Here is a 22,963-nt window from a genome sequence, read left to right on the forward strand (position 1 = left end):
GAATAGCTTTAATAATTTTCTAGTCTCCCAGTGGCAAATTCCCTTGAGCCACAGGCTAAATCCACTTTGTCACAAATATTCACTCATGTTGACTCACATTTAGCACTTGTATTCTTAAAAACAACAACGAAAAATTACCAAGTTACATGGACTCAGCTTTTAGAATGTTTAATGTTTTATTACCAGGGGAAAAACTAGCATTGCCTAGAATCACTAAAGAATACAGGACACGTAAAAAGACGAACCTCTCAGGACTGGAGGTTAAGACTGCTGGCTGCTCTTTCAGAGGACTGAAGTTCAATTGCCAGCACCCACATGGAAGTTTATAACCATCTATTTGTAACTCCAGTCGCAGGAGATATGATTCATCTGTCTGGCTTCCTTAGGCTTCAGACACACATGTGGTAAACAGAAATAAATGAAGACAAAAAACAATAGCAAAAACAAACAAAGCCAAACACAAATACCTAGAAAACAAATTAAAAACTCTAACACACTGACCCACTCCAGCAGAAGCTATTATACAATAAAATCTTTCAGTACAAAACAGTCAGCAGTGAGAACTTAGTAGCAGGTGTGGTGATACATTGCCTATAACCTCAGCATTCAGAAGAATGAGGGGGCGGGACTGTCAATTGCTTAAGACTAGCCTTGATTTTATAGCAAGACCTTGTCTAGAAAAGAAAACAAAGTCCCAAGACTACACTACAAAACCCTAAACTTTAGTGAGAACTCTTCAGGGATGTTGAGAGTGAACTAGGATCAGAGTGACTGACTGGGCTGCTCAGAAGGGGGTTCCCTAGATTTTTAAAGATATTATTTTCATGTCTATGCGTGTTCTACCTACATGTCTGTTTACCATGTGTACGCAGTGCCCATGGAGGCCAGAAGAGGGCAATGGATCCCTTGGGACTGGGTTGTGAGCTGCCAAGTGGGTGTTGAGAATGGAACTTGGATTCTTTGGAAGAACAGCAAATGTTCTTAACCACTGAACCATCTCTCCAGCCTGATGAAATCTTGGATTTTTCATTTTAAAACCAGGACAAACTGACTATTCTTAAGGAATAGATGCACCTGGATGCTTTACAGCAAGCAGTACGCCAAACTTTCTAGCCATCTTCCTGCTCTTGCTTCCCCCTAAAAAAAAAAAAAAAATCATAAATTCAGTTGTTTCTACCTTATATAAGCCCCAGCTAGCAAAATAAAAACTAATGAGTCATATAAAATTTTTAATAATAACCTAATTTCAGGCATGAACTAAGGACACATTTAATAAGAGTTTACTTATCCCACTGACAAACTTCTTTTTCCAGACAGGATCTCACTATGTAGTTCAGGCTGGCTTGAATCTCATAATCCTCCAACCTTATCCTCCAAGTGTTGGGATTACAGTCACGTGCCACCATACCTGACCAACTTTTACAGCATACTATTTTTACAACTGACAAATCTACAAATCTTGATGGAAATAAAGCCAAAGTGTGCTTCTCTTTGGTCTGCACAACTAACACATGTTCTTTTAGTGGGGGAAAAGATCAATTTTTTCCTCTAATAGTATGTAATAATATATCCTCTAATATCATTTTTAAAAGTGAAAGCTCAGAATGTCTTTCTTTCCATCTCAAAGCTAGTCAGATTTTAATGTTATTTAAACACACCAAGCTGTAAATCGTAGGAGTTTGCATTATCAAGTATACCAACTTCATATCTAAATTCTACAGCTGTCTAGTAAAGTCCTCCGAAGCCACAGCAATAGGATGACTCACCAATTGGCAGGTGTCTTAAAATCTACAAACAATACGTCCGAGCCTAGATGAGAACATATGCATATGTCCCAAGAGAGGTACTCATCCTTTAGCTAAAAGAGAAAAAGAGGCTAAGAACTGGTCAGTAGAATAGAACTTGTTTTACAATGGAAAAAAGAAATGGACATCTACAAAGAGACATAAACCATGCAGATTTTTACAACGCCCCCATATATATTCTATATTTCACTTTTCACTTACCAGAAAGGTGTAATAGAATAGGATAAAAAAAAAAAATCAATACTGTGACCCCCTTGAGTAAAAACTGACAGTGATAATTCTGAGTTCATTCCTTTAAGAAATGTGAAGTCAGAGTCACTAGAAAAATAAATCCATATTTAAACCCTCATTATATTTAATGACTTGATGTCAGTTTCCTTTCAAGTGAAAATTAGTAGTTCCTACTTGAGAATACTTTACCACTCACTTTTATGTGGAAACTGATACCAGGCCGGTAAGGTATGGGTTTATAATATGGAATTAAAAGAAACTTACCCTTTCCCTCTGTGCAGCTCTGACTTTCAACCCAGTTTCTATAGAAACAGGAGGACAATGCCAGTGCCAGAAGTCTGGCATTAGAACTCATCTTTTAGTTGCTGAGTAATAAAGCCATATCCAAAAGTCAGCTATAGGTTTTGTCAGTAGTTCCTAAAAAGAAACCCAGGAGGAAAAAAAAAGATGTTGAACCAATTACTGTACTTTTAAGGCTACCTTTAAACTTGGCAACTAAAATAGTAAGGAGAGGGATTCAATATTGATTTTTTAAAAAAGTTTATGTGTGTACGCACTTCAGCCACCCCTAAAGAAAAGCAAGCAAAACAAGGGTGTCTCAAAACAACAAACAACCTACAACAAAATCCCTCATCTATTTAATTCTCCACTAAACACCAATATCTAAGGGTAAATCAACCTATAATACCATACTTGTATCTAGATCAAAAGCAGTTTTTTGTTTTTTTGTTTTTGAGCTGAGGATTGAACCCCCAGGGCCTTGTGCTCACTAGGCAAGCGCTCTACCACTGAGCTAAATCCCCAACCCCAAAAGCAGTTTCTTAAACTTTTGCGTGTTTGTACATGGTGTCAGGGCTCAAACCCAGTGCCTCCCACATGCTAGGCAAGCATCAGCCAAATTTTAATGTACCCACGAGTTACCAGCAGAGCTCCACCTCATCCACCGGATCTGAGGTGAGGAGCTACAATTCTATATTTTTAACACTCTTCCAAGGGATACTAATGTAATGCTATTCAGCTGTGACCACACTTTTGGCAGTTAGTGATCCTAAAAGTTAAACAACCATAATTATACTGAATTTTTTAATTTTTGTTTTCTAACAATTCTTAAAAGGTTTGCATTTCTGAGTATATATAAACTTTGTCTCTAGAGCAGCGGCTCTCAATGCTGGCACAGCACAGTAGAATACCCACACACTTACATCAAGGGAGGCTTTGCAGAGTCATTCTATCTACCCCAATTCAAATCAATCTGAGAAAGAACCTTAGCTGTTGAATTAAAATTCCCAAAGTTCCTGAGGGGACACATATAATCAGGGTAAAGAACTCTGCTACAGGATGTACAGGATGCAGTTAAAAAAAAAAAAAATTAAGGAGTACAGTTTACTGGTGTGTTTCTATAAACAAAGATATGATGGCATATCCCAGCACTTGGGAGGTAAAGACACAAAAAGAGAAGTTCCAAGTCACCCTTGGCTACATGGAGAGTTCTAGGCCAGCCTGGGCTACAACGGACACTCACTCTGCCTAAAACAAACAAAAAATTTTACACTGAACTATAAGATATTCATTTTGGGAGACAAATAAAACTATTAATATTCAATTTCAACATACTAAAATGCAATTATATGAGATACTTATTTTCCTTCTTTTTTTTGGTTTTTCAAGACAGGGTTTCTGTGTGTAGCTTTGCGCCTTTCCTGGATCTCACTCTGGAGCCCAGGCTGGCCTCGAACTCACAGAGATCTGCCTGCTTCTTGCCTCCCGAGTGCTGGGATTAAAGGCAGGTGTGCGGCGGCGCCGCAGCTGCCACCCGGCCTGATTTTTCAACATGCACTAAAATATGTAATAAAAATACACAGCACCTCACTGTTAACAGTAGAACTATCATAAGCAAAATTTAACATAGGTGCACTAACAGGCTCATCTATTTAAAAAAAAAATCATTAAGTCCTTTTCCTGGGTAAAAAGAAAATTCACTGGTTACCTGAGAAATCATACAATAGATTTACACAATTTATACAATTAAAAAATCTGTTTTGCATAGATGACATCCATTTAATAGAAAGACTCTGAGTTTTTTTTTTTGTTGTTGTTGTTTTAGATAGTCTCATTACATATTCCTGGAAGGCCTGGAACTTGCTACGTAGACCAGGCTGGCGTCAAACTTAGAGATCCACCTGCCTCTGCCTCTGCCTCTGCCTCTGCCTCTGCCTCTGGAGTGCAAGGACTAAAGGTGTGTACTACCATGTCCAACTAGACCCTTTAAATTTTAGGATGAAAATTTGGTTTGATACCATTAAAAAATTGCAAGTTTTGAAAAACAGAAAGCATATTTCAGAAACTATGTATGAATACAATGAAAATTGCGATGACAATTTAATAAAACAGAAACACTATCAAGCAGCAAATGATGTTGATGTACCAGGGGGAAGACCATTCTAAAAGCACAGGGTGGTCAGCAGTCAAAAGTCGTAAGAAATAAAACCTTAAAAAAAAAAAAGAAAGGAAAAAGAAAACCTGTATGACTATAAAGAAAATTAAGTGAAGCTTCAATGGTATAGCAAATACTTAAGCATGGGAGAAGCGTTGGTCCGATTTCCACAAAATAAAGGCACTTGTTATGAAAGTCCATAAGATTCCACATGAAGGTAGACAACAAAAAACAACTCCACAAAATTGTCCTCTCACCTTCACATGTATGCCTACGCATACATACTACACACACACACACACACACACACACACACACACACACACACACACATTTTTATGTGATGGAAGTTCTGTGCTTATGTCTGTGCCTTGTGCAGGCCAGAAGAGGGCAGCTGAGCTATGTGAGTGCTGGGAATGGAACCTGTGTCCTCTGGATAGCCAAGACATACAACTTTTCTGGGGTCACTTTAGCATTTCTTCAGTGTATGTGTGTGTGTTAGGTTTAGTGTCTTGGGACTAAACCCAGGGCCTTATGCACTCTATGGCAAGTGCTCACCCACTGGACTACATCCCCAATCCTTGCTGATGAGGCAAAATTAAATACTAAGCAAGAATGAGGACCTTGAAGAAATAAGAGATCATAAACTGCTACTTTAAGGTAACTTTCTTCTGTTGTTTCATTTTGAAACAAGGTTCTGCCATGTAACATTGCAGAAAAGTCTTGAACTCTAGCCTGCCTCCCAAGAGCTGAGATTAGAGGCATGTGCCATAGTATCTAGGACTTAGGTAGTAACTTTAAGTTAAGAGTATTTAGTTTCGTTTTGTTTACTCCAACAATTGCTTATCTTCTAGAAGATCCTCTTCTCCACTCTGAAACAGAACATTTTTTTTATCTCCTACCTATACTTCTTTTCAAATACTATCTTTTTTTCTAATTCATCAAACATATAACCCTTGGTGTATACTCAGCACTCTACGCTCTTAGTACAGTGTTATTCAACACAAGCCCATTGACCAATGAACAAAACCTAGCAGAATTATCTAAGAAACATGTAAAGGAACAAACTTCCAGACCATGCTGGTCACAATAAATCTCAAAGTTTGTTAAGCTTTTCTTTTCTTTTCTTTTTTTTGTTTTTTAAAGACAGGGTTTCTCTGTGTAGCTTTGCACCTTTCCTGGAACTCACTCTGTAGCCCAGGCTGGCCTTGAACTCACAGAGATCCACCTGGCTCTGCCTCCCGAGTGCTGGGATTACAGGCGTGCGCCACCACTGCCCGGCTCTTTGTTAAGCTTTTCTTAACCATCCCAACTTCAGAAACCTATTCATATTGTCATATCCATTACCACCTTAAAAAAAAAAAAATCCTCAGCAACTTATCTGTTACATCTTTCCTATTATCTTAAACACTATTAAACTTGTCCCTGGTGGTTGACTATCTCTTCATACTTCATTCCTTAATTAGTGAATAAACTGTACAGTGGTAGAAACTACCTGATACTCTCTCATTCCTACTCTCAGAATCTTGGTTCCTAATATATAGCCAATAGTCAAACTCTTAAAAAACTTCAGCTGGAAAATGAGTATTAGTCACTTGAGCTGAGGCATAGCAAGTACTTTAAGTTCAGAACCTTTTTCTCCTGCCAAGACTAAGCTTGTCTGAGGTTTGAAGATACTGCCATTCAATACATCTCTGTTAAGAATTTAAAAGTAGGAGGCTGTTAAGAGCACTGACCTCTTCCAGAGGACTGCGTTTCAATTCCCAGCACCCACATGGCAGCTCACAACTGTCCATAACTTTAGTTCTAGGGGACCCAACACCCTAACACAGACATACATGCAGGCAAAAACACCAATGGACATAAAATAAAAAGGAATTAAAAAAAGAATTTAAATTAGATCCAAGTTATTAATTAGATGCTGTGAAGCCCCAAATATGGTGTCACATGCCTGTAATCTTAACACTAGAGAAGCAGAGGCAAGAAGACCTTGAGTTTAGACCAGTCTGGGCTTCATAAGCAAGAAGACTATTTCAAAAAAGCCCAAGTAAACATAAAGCTTCTAACCAACCGATTTAAGCTATGGAAATAGCAATTTATAAAATCTAGGTTGTTTTACTTAAGGCAATACTTATTTTCAATTTTAATCATCATTCCTGAGCTTTTAATAATGAACTCAAATTAATTCAGAGATGTCTCAGAACAATATGCTACATCTAAATTATTCTAAAGATATTGGGAAACCACACAAATAAATTCAAAGAGCAGTTTCCACATTTTAAAATCAGAACATTCCATCAGTTAATTGTCCTTCAGTGTAGATAAGAATAATTTCATGAATACCATGGTTTAAAAACAGTGTTATACTGTGTATCTTCCCATTTTGCATATGGTTTTAGATAATACATTAAATGCTGATTTGAAACACTTTTCCCTCATTCTTGAGATGAAGTCTGAGACTTCAGAAAGTTAAACATGTAGAAATGCATAAGCAATGCAACATAATCATCCTAAATATCCAGTTATTTAAAATATTTGACTACTGATTGGTAAACTACTTAAAAGACTAGCAAAAGAGAAAATACAACGAAAACTGGCATTTCCAACAGGTATAAACTGTTTAGATATGCAAGGCGAGCTCAACTAGCAAAGCCTAACGTAAACCACCTCACAAGCAAATTTGGGTTAAAAACACTTGTAAATAATACACCAAGAACGTGAAAAGGCCTGGTTTTCTTCATTTTGTCCTTCTCACTGTAGCAGTGTGAAGTGGTTTTTTTGTTGTTGTTTAGTTTGTTTGTTTTTTTAAATCCGGTATTTAAGCTGTGTATGGAGCCCAAACCAACCCATGGAGGAAAGTAAGCCAGTACAGACAAGCTACTGTAGTTACCAGATTCCCTAAATCTTATGGAAGAAGTTATGAACAACTCTATTCAAAATTTTTCATCTCATTTAAAGCAAAGTGAGGAAGTTGTATGACATACAAAGAAAGCTGTGCTTGCCCACATTTGATCAATGTGCACAGAGGACCTTCAGGCTACTAGGATAACTGGACAATGAAAATAGCTAAGACTTTAACACTGCCTATTCATTTCCCTCAAGGTGCGGTTGCCTCAATTTCATAATCTCTTTGAGGGACAAGGAAAAAAAAACCATTTGGATAAAATATCTGTAATTCACAATTTAAAAAAAATCCTTGAGTGTTTTGATAGCCATAAGTCCTCTTGCACCATTAATCACAATAAAAGGTTAATGGCAAGTGCCAAAAATTTAAGACACCAAGGCTCAAGTCCATAATCAAAATGTTAACACTTTGGCTCCCACATTAAAATATTTTTCAGATGATAAAAGACTCAAAAATAAAATACAAAATAATTATCAAGAACAAAGTTGCAATATTTTTTAAACACCTAAGTGAGGGGAAGATGCTTGTTAACAACAACAGTGTCTAGAGACTTCCAAGCAGAGAAACATAACCAAAGCATTAAATGCTCTCACCCTAGGAATTGTATTTTTGACTTCTAAAAACTCTCTTACCTGTTTACAAGTTTATACAGCTGTTTACCACTGGAACACCACCTTGCAGAGTATAACCGTGGCATCCTTGGTTGATAATCACCTGTTGCCTAGCAATCATCATCCCGCATGGAGACAAGACAGCACTAGGGCTCTTCCATCCGAGGTTAAAATTCAAAACAAGCCCAAACAAGCCTGCATGTCAAGATGGTCTTCGTCTGCAACTAGTTAAGTTTAAAACTGGCAAAGAACCATGGTATCTGAAGCCAAAGGTGCAGAATTGCTGGCTTCCTCTTGAACTCCAGCGTTGTCACTGTGCACTGAAGTATTCTGCTGCAAACTGGAGTTTTTCTCCTGTACTGGGAACAGGCTTCCAAAGCTCAAGAGCCCCTGTACAGGATAATGCAGGAACTAAAGGCAAACACTTTCTCCTCCTTAAGGATGCCTCCATTTTTTTTCCTCACACTCTGTACTACCAACCGAAGTGACTGGGCCTGAGTGTGCGTTCGTACCTATGAAACCGTCACGATGCATGCACATCCAAGGCATGTAGAACCACAGGTCAAATAAGGCACAGATACCAAGTAACGGTTCTAATTACAAACGCTAGCTCTCAGGAACTCTTCATCCATTCAGAACTAAACCCATCACTGCATAACTCTGGTAAGAAGCCCCTGGAGACGGAGGAGCTCCTCAAATGTGTCAGGAAAGGCTTTATTAACATCATTAACATTTAAAAAGCAACCGGAGCATTTCTCCTTCTTTTGGCAATTTGGTGCAAATGTTAAAAGTGCAAGATAATGCAATTTCAAACTTTTCTTCAAATTAAAAAATGAAACTAAAGCCAAACGTGATGGGTGAACAAAATAAATCAAAACTTAAATTTCAGGAACTCCGGCTCTTCAAACCAGCAAAGCCCCCGACTCGTGCACTGTGGTGAGGTTTAGGGTGCTTGCCCCGGCTTCTTGCACACCAGCAAACAGCACCCTCATCGTGTTGAGGACCGAGAAGCAAAGGATCCCCTTCACTGCAAACAAAGGGGGTCACTGTAACACTATGATCCTTCAGAATTGACACACCGTGATAGTCAAAATGAAATTGATGGTCTCCCTGCTTCTTGCTCAAGACATACAAGATCTGAGCAGCAACAAGTACCCCCTCCGCTGCAAACAAAGGGGTCAAGGTTTGCCGTCAATTCACTTCCAGGCAGAAAAACATTTTCCTCAAAAGAAACAATTTATTTAGAATAAAACAAAAGCAGCTCAACTGTGAGCCCATGTTTGAGTGACAGCTACTTTTAAGCTGTGTGAGCCATAAAAAGGGTTTTCCTTTACTTTTCCAGAAATCTTGTGTACACAGCACAAAGCAAAGAGGTCATTTTTCCACTTAAAACACCGGCATTGGCATCACAATAGCAGATACACAATGTTAAGCTGCCATTTTAGTAAAATGCACAAAATACTAAACAGATTAGCTTTCTTCCATCAGAGGCCCATGTAAACTCCACATAAGCCACAACTTCTCTTCAAAAAGGTCCATTAGAGCTTTGAATTCCGTATCTTCATCCGCTGTTCACCAGTTTTGCTTGCGGGAGGGGGAAAAAAAGGTTATTCAGTACAAACGTTTACAGTATTAAAAATATATATATTTCCCTATGCCATTATAGATGAACATAGTATTAACAAGACCTTCCTGGATAGTCCACTTTAACTTCAAAGAGCACCAATAATATCCACTGGCACAACCCTTGAAATGAATTTACTACATGGATACACAAATAACAAGAGAACAATAGAATCTGATTTGTATTTTTTTAAGACTGTCATCAAGGATTATAGGACTGAAAATATCCTTTATCCTCAAAAAACTGACTAAATGCATGGCCAAATGTTCAGGAAAAAGCAAATTTATGACCAACTTATAATTAACCAGCATCTCCTAAATATAACTAAAGAAGTGTAACAATAGAAAGATGGAGTTTAGACAAACTTTCAACCCCTCTTTGCTTATTTTGTAATGTATATGGAGACAAAGACTCCATGGCTGTAGAAAGGGGTCAAAGCTACAAAGCCATTTACAAACCACCTTTTTCTATGTCACCAAAGACAGGTGTTACTTTCTGTTAAGAATACACACATCCAATGTGCTAAACAGTCAGAGAAAACACTTCAGTACTTATACTTTTCAATTCTACTCAAATTATACACATAAGAACTCTTCATCAAACTTAACATTTTTCTGTAGTTACCTGAAATCATTTCCCACTGTTAAGGATATCACTCTAACTAGAAAGTTAACAGGGCTTAATCTGGTTTTTGTTCTTATCCTTTCTCTTATTTCAAAAATCAGACTTTGTGACAAACACGAAGGGGGGTGGAGTCCAGCAACTGTCTCCATTTCCCCCTCACATAAGTCATTAAGGCCCTTTTCCATAGGAGATCTCATAATTCTACTACTGAAGTGTTAGTAAATGGTTCTTATATGGACACAAACTACAGTTCAAGCTGTGCCTGCAAAATGAGCAAATTTACCAGAAAAAAAAAAAAAACAAAAAAGAAACAGAACAAAAATACCTTAATTAAAAAAAAAAGTAGTCAATGAACATAGTTTTTAAATAAATCCAGAAATGTCTGACTCTGAAAAACCTTTTACTGCTTTGTAGCAAATGATCTAAGTGAGTCAGTCACAAAGGAAGAATATAACCTTCAAAATATAACAAAAGCTTATGTAAGCCAGAGGATGTACATTTTAAGAGGTCAATTCTAAAAGGAAAATTATCTTCAGTTTAATAGTGTACAAGTACACATTAAAAATTTAGGTTTCTGTATGAAAAATTCTTTACAGGAGGAATCCCTATTACAACCAGCAAAATACTACTCCACAATTAAGTAGAACCATTTGCTAGAAGCTGAGTGATTGCTTAACTTCCCACAAACTTTGAAGCTGTGATCATAAAGTCTTAATCTTATTTTTACCAGTATATTTAATACATAAATAGAATATTCAAGAAATTTTCCTTTCCATTCATTTTAGTACTTTCTGGAAGAAAAAAAAAGTTAAAGCACTAAAGTTATTAAAGAAAAAAAAAGGGAAAAAAAAAATGAGCTGTTAAAATGAGTATCCAGAGAGGCCAAAAGAGGGTGTTGGGTCCCCTGGGACTAGGTGCTGGGAACCAAACCTGAGTCCTCTGGAAGAGCAGCCTGCATGTGGTACACAGACATACATGCAGGCAAAACACCCATATGTACAAAATGTTTTAAAATTTTTTTAAAGAATATCCTGAATGGGATTCTGATACAGCTAATGAGATTTAGAAACAGTTTTAGACTGCTTTCAATCAAATTCTGAAAGTTTAAGTGGCTAATTGACAGATATTATGAACCTGCATAAGAGTGGGCAACACAAATATGATGGCACTTTGTAGGTAAGCACCAAACTAATTTACATAATACACATATTTGGAAATGGCATCAAGCCATTGTTTAAAAAACACTGAAGTACTAATTGATCAGATCTAACAAAAGGTAGCAGTGTCAGTTAAGGGTTCAAACATGGAACAAAAATCAGTACTCTTCAATAAGCTGTTAACAACAATGTTCTTAAAGAAGGAAAACCGTCACACCACATTTGATTAATAATAAAATTAGGTGTCACAGACTTCACTCTCTAACAGCAAAATCATTTGCCCAACCACCTTCCAAAAAAACCTAAAAGATTAAAGGCCATAAAAGTATTTAAACTGGAAAAAAATCTATCTACCTAACTAAAAACTTCACTTAACCCCCATGTACACAGACTACACTTGCATCAGCTTCTGAATAATGTCTAGTTCATGCCAACTACTGTTTTTGGAAACAAAAGACACCCAAAGTCTTAGTTGTAGATTTCAGGTATTTTTCCTATAGGCACACCAAGAACCTTTGTGCTCATAAGCCTAGTACATTCTTTTTCTCAAAAGCCTATTTAAAATAAAAAGTATAAATACATAGTGAAAAACAAAAGTATGATGTAGTAGATGATGTGGCTCTCGGACTGACATGAATTACACACCTGTCACAATGAAAAATTAAAATTATGTAACATTTCTCTGGGCTATTATTGATGCTATTTCAAATCTACCAGCTTTGATAACAGAAAGAAAACAGTTGGGCTCTGCAAGGCTTTGAGTAAGTCACTTTCATAGGATAGAAAAACAACCATGATCCAAAAACTCAAGTTCTTAATCATAACTAAATACTGGGCCCTACTTGAAGTCCTCAGTACTTAAATTGGGAAGAAAATCATACTTAATAATGGCCTTAGAAATCACAAGTAGTGGCAGAAGAGCACATAAAACAAACAAAAAATACCACTATAAAGTAACTGAAGCCCTTATTAAGGATCAGATGTCATATCATCCTCAGCTTGGGTGAGGGGGTGCGGGTTCTGTGCAGGTAAGTTAAATTATTTTAATTACAGGTACCTGGGAAATCAAAATAAAAAAGGATTTTCTAACACTGACATTTCAAACCTCTACAGCCAGACAGCAGTCAAAATATTAAACACTAAATCTCAAAGATATTCAAAACACTGTCAATAATGTAATACCACTACTCCTGTTTGAATATGAAAATAAAAATTGAAGGAATTTTCTTCAAATATATCAAGGGCATTTTACAGTAGCCTTTAAAAAATTCTGATAATTTAGATGTTTGATTAATGTCTAACTAAGGGGAGAAAAAAGGAATACATACAAGCCTGCAGACAACTCTTCTTTCTATTACTGAAACCAGAAATTTCTTAAATGGATACAAAAAACTTCATTTTTGCTTTTGAAGTATACACAATTAGAATTGCATTTGCTACACCTCTCAAAGTCAAGAAAAACACCACTGTGCACCTTACCAAAAAATTCTCATTTTTAAAAGCACTTACTCATTTCTTGCAGACCAGTTTAAGATATAAATGGTTTGTAACCAAGCCTCAATTTTTACCAATTACTGCTACAAACACAGGATACAAAACTCAAAAACTAATGATACGTTAAAGCAAACTTTCTGGGAATAAACTATTTAAAGAAAAATACTCAAATACCTGATTAAAATAATTGAACTTTGCAAAAATAATTGAACTTTGCAATACTTGATCAATGCTTCTAGTATAGAAATTATCTATGCACCAATCAAACTATTTTTTCAATACAGAAAGCTCTTTTCTCCAAATTATGATTCTAAAAATTGTGGGTTTTATTATTTTGAGGATTTTTTAAACTGAAGACTGAAAAAGAAAAAAAAAAAAAACCGAAGAAAAAGAAAAGTAACTCCTAATTAAAGCAAATCCATCTTCTTGCTACTTTCAGGGAATCCCTTTCACTTAAAATGGCTAAATTGCCCCAATATCTATTTTAAGGAGATTTACAAAAATATAGATATAAAAAAATCAACTAAACTAATTGAAAGAAATTTATCTGATGCTGTATCCCATTACATATCACAAAACAAGGAACCATGTCAAAGTAGTAAATACAAGTTACACATGGACTTTAGGACGCACCACGGACAATGATCATGACCAGGTAATCTTCTTCAGATTTGGCCAGTGCCTTGGCAGGGGAATCCAGGAACTGCTGAGAGAACTCACAAGGTGGGAAGGCATGAAGAACCCCGGTGTTTTCCTTGTCTTTGTTGCCTCCCACAGGGAGGCTGATCACCCCAGCTGCCTGCTTTTGCTTTAAATAGGACACAAGGTTCCTAAGTGGCCTCTGAGTAGAGGTGGCAGTGTCTGATGTGGCTGAGGAAGAGGAGGGTCGGCTGTCAGAACTTCCAGGTACAGCCAGAAGTATGGCATAACCATTGGGCCCTGCCACTTTGATGCGACGAGTTACTTCATCCAACTTGGGCTGGTCCAAACGGAGACGCTGAGTGATCTTGAGCTGGGCTACTTTGCCTCCAGTTGAACCCTCTACAAGTAGACTGCTAGCAACTTGGAGGTCACCCTGCAATAGATGCATGTTGGACGGGAAGTTGCTGTTCTTCAGTAGAAGCATGCCCTGCCAAGCCAAACAGAGTTTGGGAGAGGATGCAGCCACAGGAGCTGTCCCTCCATCCTGTTTCTGGGAAGGAGGTTTCTGCTTTGATGAAGAAGTGCTGGCACTGGGGGCATTGCCATCTGACCGTTCTTCCTTTTTCAGAGGGTTTTTCCCCTCTGAAGGAGCAGCTGTCCGGTGCTTCCTATCCCGTTCAGCTGATGCAGAGTTTTTACGGTCTCGCTTGTCACTCTGGCTCTTCTCCAAACTACCCCGTCTATCTCTGATTGGAGAAGGCCTTTCCAAAAGAAGACGGGAGGATCGATCATTGTCACTGTTGTAGCGATCTCTGTTACTGCTCAGTTCTGGACTTCGGTCAGGAGTGGGAGTGCAGTGACGTTTTCGTGGCCGGTCACTCTCAGGTGATCTATCCAGGTGCCGTCCTCCACTTTCCTCAGGCAGCCTTCGTTTCCTTGGCTGGTCCCTGCTGCTGGGCAAATCCCGATCACCTCTGTCCCTGTCCAATGACCAGCCATCCCTCCTTCGATCAAGGCTATCCAGTGGCTCATAAGCAGTCACAGCACTAGCTGCAGCACGAGCACTGCGTTCTCGAACTGGTGGTGGGGGTGGCACCCAATCGGAATCAGTGTAAAGGTCCCTATCTCGATCTCTGTATAGTAAGGGTGGTGTCCTATCCCGAGCACTCCTCAAAGGGTCAGGTGCTCGATGTCCAAAAGTATCTGTCACTAGTTCATAATGAGTCAAGGGCAGAGGCTGAAGATACTGCTGCTGATAACGATGTTCTGTGTCTGCAAAGTCTACTCTAAGGCGACGATCTGGGCCACCAAGTGGGAATCCACGCATATGGGTCCAGGCAGCATGAGCTGCATCCAAGCTTTCATACTGAATATACGCCCAACTATCACCTTTTCGGTAGTCTATGGTTCGTATGGTGCCAAATCGATCAAATTCTCGTGCCAGGGCAGCAAGAGGCACCCAAGGTCCCAGACCACCCACCCAAAGTCGGGTAGTGGGTGTGGCTTTACCATAACCAATCTTGATTGGATTCCTAATTATAATTTTGCCAGACATTGCTAGTTTGGCCCTGTGAGACATGTCTAGATTCTCAAATTTGAGAAAACCATAGGTACTGGTCTGGCCACGAGAAGGCCTCTTAATGTCCACTTCTGTGATGACTCCGAAGCGATCAAAAGCCCTTCTCAGATCATTTTCGGTCACAGTGATGTCTAAGTTGCCCAAGAAAAGTGTCCGGTTGGCACGCTGATCATCCTCGGGTGATATCTCATCCACTTCTCGGAAAGGGGCAGCACCTGCTCCAGCTCCCACCCTTGGCTCAAGACTATAAGCTGGGCGCACTCTGTCATAGAACGGATAGTCTCGTTCTCTTTCCAGCTCTCGGGGCAGTGGTGGTGGGGGTGGAGGCGGCAGGCGGCCAAGCGCCAACTGCTGCAACCGGTAGTCTCTGTATCCCAAGGCAGCACCGCCAGGGGACAGCGATCTCTGACCTCCACCTCCTCCTGGGGCGTGCCTGTGGCTACCCACAGAGGTTCCGACCACGCTGGACGACGGAGGGTAAGTATCTTTGTCTAACGGGGAGCGGCTGCGGCGCCGGCTCACATACACGGCTTCGATCTTCAGAGGCCGGTCGTAGAGCACCAGGCGGCCTCGGGCATGCTTGGCCGCCCTCGCGTCCTCTGGCCTCCGGAAGTTCACAAAGGCTACCCGCTCATCCCCGCTGCCAGAACCCGAGAGGTGACTGATTTTGACACTTACATCACCGAAGCGTTTGAACTCGTGAAACAGCCCGTCCTCCACCGCTTCGTCGCTCAGCTGGGACCCCAATTCGCTGATCTTCAGGGTCTTGTACTCCACGCCGTCCCCGCCGCCAGGCGCGGAGGAGGCGGCCCCGGAGGAACGTGACTCCCCGCCTCCACCCCGGGAGCTGCTGCGCGACTCGCCCCCGCCTGAGGAATTTTTGGTGCTCGGGGAGCTGTAACTATGCAAGCGGCTACTGGAGCTGCCCCCGCCAGTGTCATACTCGCGGCTGCCCCCTCGGCTGCTGGACTTGTCCAGGTGAAGGCTCCGCCGCGACCCGCCGCTGTCCGTCTTCCCGCTGCTGCTCCCATTGCTGCCGCCAGAGCCCCCTAACTTCTTGCTCCGTTCTCCGCGAGAACTGGAGTCCTCGCCACCCCGGGAGCGTTTGGGCTTGACCGGCGAGCGCTCCTTGCCTTTCATCGTGGAGGGTCGCCGGAGGTCGTCTCTGCGGAGCTGACTAACCCGCCACCCCGCGCTCGTTTCACACAGCGGACTCGCACGCCGCCATCTTGGACTCCGCCGCGGCACAGGCTCCCGCCCCGCAGACCTCATTGGTCAATTAATTCACTCTTCAGCCTTCTCATTGGAAAAAGTATTTGTCCGTCTTTACATCTCCCCGCGCTCCGGGAAGGCGCCCGCCTCGACGCTGTTATTGGGTTCCCAACGCCCTAATCGGAGTACCTCATTGGTTATATTCGTTGTCTGTCTTAACGGTTCCTCGCGCCAGGCCGTAGCTCCGCCCCCTCGCACTTCATGGTCACCTGACCCAAAGCCTGGAGGCGTTGATTGGACAAAAAGTCTGCCCTGTAACGGTACTTCTAGCACGGCGAAAGCAGCGAGCCCACCTTCTCTTCCCTTTCATTGGCTTGTGACCACGTCCTTTAAACCACTACTTGGGAAGTCCGGACATCAGTTCTGGCGTTTTTTTCTGAGAACTTGGCTCTCCCCAATCTCGCGAGAGACAAAGAGCTCACTCGCTCACTCTCTCGCTCTCTTTCGACCCCAGTCTTCCAACTTCTCCGGCGGCTGGAGGAAGTTTAAATCTGATTGGATGTTGACGAGGAAACTGATTGGGCAACAGCGCTGTCCATCACTTACTTAAAGGAGTAGGCCCACAAACTGAGGCGTCTGAAGGTGAAAGACTGGAACACGCGCTTGCTGTGCGACGTCACTTAGCTGTCGCGAGATGGTGACAGTGAGTCCGGCCCGCCTCCCCGCGCTTTCGGCGTTCTCTTGAACATTTGTTAGGACCTACGGCGTACTTGGCTCTGCTTCGGTCCTTCGAGTCTGGAACTTGCGGGCTCCGCACGGTCCTGTCGGGGCGGGACAATGGGGTCGGTGGTCCCTCCGGCTGTTGGCCCTCGATCCCCTTAGGCAGCTGTCCCGGGAAGTCCAGCCGACACCATCTTAGTTAGCAGCCTGAAAAAGCCCCACCCCCGTGCGCGAGAAAGCGCCGGCCCGGGTGTGTGCAGCTGGCTGGGGCGGTGAGTTCAGGGTTCACGGAGCCTCGGGTCACGCTGACGCCCTGGGCGGTCCCGACTCACTGCCCGCCCGCGGACACAGGAAACGGCGCCGTGGAGACCTGGCCGCTCTCTGTGGCCGCCCGAGGGCTCGCGGTGACCTGTGCTCGCAGCCTCCAGGCCTCCTGGCTGGTCCGACCTGCAGGGCCACTGCAGACCTTCCCTGGCGCCTGTTTTCGCTTGTGAATCCCTGCAGGGTTTGCATTTATTAAAGAGCTGTGGAACGTAATATAGCTGTACTTAGTTTTCGTGTGTAAATGCTTCTCGCCGTGCGGACGCGTCACATTTTTCTGGTTTCTTCTACCTTAACACTCAGATTAATTCATGTTGGGATCCAGTAACATGGCCACCTTGCTGCTTCCCTGGGTCCACCTCCTTGAGTCCTTTAATCATAATCAACTTCTAAACTCAATTCCCCCGACTCCATCCCTGTACCTTAATCGTGTTGGATAAATTTGTGTAATACTGGAGATCATGAGATTAGACGGGTGGTCTGTACCATTGCCGTTTACTTTCTGGTGAAGGGAAATAGGCTTCCTGCAGTCTCCCCAAGAGAGTTTGGGAAGATTTTGGTATTCACATCTTACAAGACTCCTGAGTAAAGGATGTGTTTTAAAACAGGACATTTTACAAGGTAACAGGAATGCCCCTCCCCGCATCCAAACTGAAATCTAAACTTTTAAACCGCTTGAAAATTAGATACAGCAACCTGGCTAGTCCTATTTCAACCGTTTTGATTTGTCGGCATATAATCCTGGAAGTGGCGAACATTCGGGCCAAAGTATCTTGATCACGTCAAAGGGTTTGAAAGAAGCCCAATATAAAAACTATAAACCCCCAAATACTGTAATGCATAGACATACTTGTATTAAAAATAACTGTTGTGGGGCATTGTGAAATAGCTGTAATCCTGTTTTATTAGCCTGAGCAATGTACCACTCATACACAAAAGTCTGGAGACACAGCCTAGGACACTAAGCACCATGTGTGAAGCTCTAGGTTCAAACCCCAGTACTAGAAAAAATGCTTTTTAAAAGTCTTATTTTTGCTGGTCAAGGTGGCACATGCCTTTAACCCCTACACTCATGAGGTAGAAGCAGGTGAGATCTCTGTGAGTATGAGGCCAGCCTGATCTACAGAGCAAGTTCCAGAACAGCTATGACTGTTAAACAGAGAAACCTTGTTTTGAAAAATAAAACAAAAGAAAAGACTATTTTTTAGCAGGGCATGGTGTACTCACTTAATCCCAGCACATGAAAGACAGGACTAGGCAGATCTCTGAGTTCAAGATGAGTCTGGTTTACATAGTGAGCTCCAGGCCAGACAAGACTACATAATAAGATTCTGTCTTAAATTCATGTGGTGTGTGTGTGTGTGTGTGTGTGTGTGTGTGTAGATGTAACTGTCTTGTTAAGTAAGAAACAGAGCCAGTTGCAGAGTTAAAATCCAAGAGATCAGAGCAATAGCTGAGAGCCTTACCCTTCACTGCTTCTGCTGTCTTTCCTCTCCGCAAGAATCTCAGCTGAACTGTGTTGCTCCAAAGCCTGACCGCTTAACCAGCTAAATGCTTAACTAACTACATGCTTTACTCCTTTAGTTCCTGGTCCTCACGCCTTATATACTTTTCTCTTTCTGCCCCCACTCCCTGGGATTAAAGGTTGGGTTTCTGGGATTAAAGGCGTGGGTCACCAAGTTTAGCTGTTTCTAAAGTGGCCTTGAACTCAGAGATCCGGCTAGCTCTGCCTCCCAAGTGTTGGGATTAAAGATGCACCACCACCGCCCAACTTCTGTTACGGCTTACTCTTCCCATTTTCTAGCCACCATTTTTGGCTTTGTTCTAGTGGCTGTCTGTTCTCTGATCCCAGATATGTTTATTTTGGGGAACACAATATTTCAGGGAACACAATACCCACCACATGTGTGTGTGTGTATGCTAGTGTTCTAATGCCCAGAGAAGCCAAAAGACAGTGACAGGTCCCCAGAAGCTGGAGTCACAGGGTTGTGAGTCACAACCTGGGCCCTGGGGGACAAACTGCAGTCCTCTGTAAGAGCAGGAAGTACTTTTAACCCCGGAGCCATCTCTTCAGGCCTGCAAAGATAATTTTTAAAAAGGCTGTTACCATAAAATTCCATCAGTCAGAGAAAAATGTGGATAATAAACTACCAATTGTGGTTTCTAAAATTATATGTGTAATGTATACATATGCTTATATTTTTAATTGAAGACCATCCCGTGTTCTGAGCACACAAGTCTCAACAAAACTGTAAGATCATGTCAATTGTTTCTCTTTCCATCTACCATCCTATTCCCGTTCGACCCCGCTCCACTGTTTTGTTCCAGGCATACCTGATACATTTTTTGCCTCCAATGTGAAATCCATCATACCTACAAGAAGTTCTGGTTCTCTTTAGTGGAAAGTGATACTGAAAGATAAAAATTTGGATACTGGGAAATAAAGTGTTCATACACATAATCTATAAAAAGCATAAAAGCTTTTCATAGGTGTTAATCTATCTCAAGATTCTATGAATATTACAAAAAGGGAATTGACATTAAGCCTTAGCCTGATTACTTGGTGTAATAGCCAATCCAGAAAGACGGGGTAGTGACTATGTTGATCCTAAACTGAGTAACGGAAATGACTCACTGATCCAAAGGAAAGATAAGGGCCAATCGGCTAGGGTTTGAGGGAGCACCAGACTGGGAGGAAGAACTAAAAGGGGATGAAAAGGGACAATATGTGTGGCAGTGCTTGAGGAAATCCAGGCTTGGTGGGTTGTACTTTGGTAGAACTTTTCCCACATCTGATGGTGGTAAGAAGGCTTCCTGAGGGAGCCGGTAACCTGCCTGGAGCCATGAGGACTGGTAGTTTAAAGCTAACAGTAAAAGGCCATCACCAGTAAGAGACATGATACAGCCTGTTATGTATGTTTGCCCATGACAGAATAGAATAGTGACCTATGAAGCACACAGTGCTTCTTAAAAGTATAGTCTTTTTATTCTGCTCGGATTTGACTTGAAACAAATGTTCACTGAACATTTAGAAGTTAGGCTGTGATTAACTGATTTATTTCATTTTCATTTCCTTTGTGTTCTTTGAAGCATGGAGCTATTTAAGTGAGGTTTTAGCAGCCTGTATTTACACTGAAGGGGTTAAACTCTCCCATTTTCACAACTGAATTTAGGTTCCAGTCCTCTGAGAAGAACAAACAGGTGTCTTTTCCAACAAAGGGCCATTTATCTTCAAGGCCCTTACATTCAGGGTCAAGAGACAGAACAAACACATAGGGCCAAATAGTATCTCAAGGACAAACCAAGCAGCTCCTCCGAGTCACGTCCACGCTTGTGCAGATGTATCTAAAAATGATAAGACTAAACCTCAGCCAATTAGAAATACACTAATGTAACTGCTGCCTGCTTAGCCAATTATGTAGTTCACCCTGAAACACTCCTTAGCTGTGCTTGAAAGGAACCTGTGCATCCCTCTGGGGTCATCGCCATTTTGTATAGGTGAATGATGGTTTAATAAAAGCTCTTTGTTCTTGCATACTGTTTGAGTCTGGGGTCTTCCTTCAATGTTTCCTTGGACTCTACAACACATGTGCTTTGCAGAGGGCTGAGAAAGGATAAAAGTGACCCATGGTTTAAGGGGCAAGGACTTGGATTTTTATTTGGGTGTTGTCAGTGGAATTGTTGAGAGGCAATCAAGCTTTCCTCTTGTCTCCAAGGGATCATTGGCCAGATCCATGAAGGCAACGGCCCTGGATGAGGAGAATCTTTCAATATTTATGACAGAGTTACATGGGCAACAAATTCCCCTAGAACCACAGCAGTACATTGGTCAGTCTGTTCTTTTAGTGTTCTGCCAAAACCCAAGAAACAATGTTGAGGAAAAGCCGTTGTAGTCCATTTCTGCCTCAGTGTTGGCTCATTGGAGTTATACTACTCAATGCCTTAGGGAAAAGTTCCTACTGTTTTTCTCTATAAAGTTTTTTTCCACCTCCTTTAAAATCAGTTTTAAACATGAAAGGAAAAAGCAAAAGTTTATGCACAACTTAAAAAATATCAAAATAATTTCAATGTTCTTTCTATCTTTGTTCTCCCTAGGTTTTGTTGTTTGTATATCCTCAGTGCACACACAATTATGTTGCAATATGAACTTATCTTAGAAGTTGAGAGTTGTGTTAATTTCCTGATATGTGCCAACAGAACTAAAGCTGAAGACTGAACATTTTTCCCTTCCATAATAGAAGATTAAAATTTTCTGTCTCATCTCCTAAAGTAAAATGAGTGGTCTCTTGACAGTGAGATTTGCTTTATTTGACAATCAGTCATATGGAGACCTAGTGTGCATTATATAATGATGAAATTACTTGTGGTTTGTGGGGAGTTTTAAAGACAGATTTCTATATAGGAGGCTGAGGCAGAATAATTAGAAGTTTGAGGCCAGCCTAGGTTTGTGAGTTCCAAGTTAGGCTGGGCTACAAAGAAAGATCTTGTCTCAAAATATATATGTAATTCAAAGCATAAAGTTAACCCACTTAAAGTATACAATTTAGTGAGCCCTAGTATACTTACAGAGCTTTGCATGAGTATTCTCTTACTATTGTTATAAAAATAAAAACACCATTCTGTAACTTCTTCATGACTAAGCCCTACATAATTGTATCCTTTATTTATATACCTTATAAGGTAGTGATACAGGGCATAAACCAGACAGTTTAGATTAATGTCAGCTGTGCTGTGGGCCTTGGAAGAGAGTTACTATTAACCCTTCTGAACTTTGGTTTTATTAACTATCAAATAGGAATTATCAAGGAATCTTCTTACTGAGATTAAATGGGTTACAACAGTGGTTCTCAACCTTCCTAATGCTGTGACCCTTTGATAGAGTTCCTCATGTTATGGTGACCCCAACCATACAATTATTTTTTGCTACGCCATAACTGTAATTTTGCTACTGTTTTGAATTGTTATGTAAATAGCTGATATGCAACCACCTGTGAAAGTATCATTCAACCCCTAAAGGGGTCATGACCCACAAGTTGAGAACCACTGGGTTAAACTATATAAAGAATTTAGAAACAGCATTTGCCACATGGTAGGTACTATATGAATGTGTTGTGTGACACTGTTACTAGGAAGACATGAACAAATGTCTACTGATTTCAGATAGGGAACCAATTACAAACCAAAGTACAGATACCACCCAAGTCCAGTTTGGTGCATCAACAAGTTTTATTGGTGTTCCTTACAGAAATATGGGTAATGATTAACTATAGGAGCAGAAATGACTCAAAGATAGCTGTGTCACTAAAAGCCTAGTCATTCACACTATACAACGTATAGGTAGCTCAACAAGTTCAAGAGTATTTTTTCCAGGTAGCTAGGTTGGTTTGAGCCTCTTCTAGGCAGGTCTCTTCTTCCAGGTACCTTGGATGATTGGCGACTTCCAGGCGGCTTTGCTCACCTGTGAGTGTCTCTTAACGGTCCTTATAGCTTATATATGCTTGGGAAGGGAGGACCTAGTATATTTGTTTAGTTTCAGGAAGTTCCTGAAGCCTTTGAATTGTTTACTTCCTGTTTGGTGGAATGTTTTACCTCCTTTCTAACATC

The 22,963-nt window shown here is 41.0% G+C and overlaps 1 protein-coding gene across 1 annotated transcript; it reads right to left on the reverse strand.

The window, feature by feature from the left end:
- Positions 1-458: 458 nt before the first annotated feature.
- Rbm15 (RNA binding motif protein 15) lies at positions 459-17,224 on the reverse strand. The gene is made up of 3 exons (XM_036190721.1): positions 13,519-17,224; positions 8,008-9,570; positions 459-2,453 (listed from the first exon to the last, which is right to left on the reverse strand). The coding sequence occupies exons 1-2, from the start codon at positions 16,376-16,378 to the stop codon at positions 9,548-9,550; spliced, it is 2,883 nt and encodes a 960-aa protein (XP_036046614.1). The 5' UTR covers positions 16,379-17,224; the 3' UTR covers positions 459-2,453; positions 8,008-9,547.
- Between the last annotated feature and the right edge of the window lie 5,739 nt (positions 17,225-22,963).

The sequence above is a fragment of the Onychomys torridus genome, chromosome 6 (assembly GCF_903995425.1).
Source record: "Onychomys torridus chromosome 6, mOncTor1.1, whole genome shotgun sequence".
In the NCBI taxonomy this organism is placed as follows: domain Eukaryota; kingdom Metazoa; phylum Chordata; class Mammalia; order Rodentia; family Cricetidae; genus Onychomys; species Onychomys torridus.

What these genes read in the sequence shown, in the direction of transcription:
- Rbm15 (XM_036190721.1), bottom strand. Translation starts at nt 16,378, where the DNA reads ATGAGGTCTGCGGGGCGGGAGCCTGTGCCGCGGCGGAGTCCAAGATGG. An exon ending in GGTCATGATCATTGTCCGTG is followed by an intron (nt 9,571 to 13,518) that starts GTGCGTCCTAAA and finishes CCCTCCCGCAAG; the next exon opens with CAAAACTGGTGAACAGCGGA.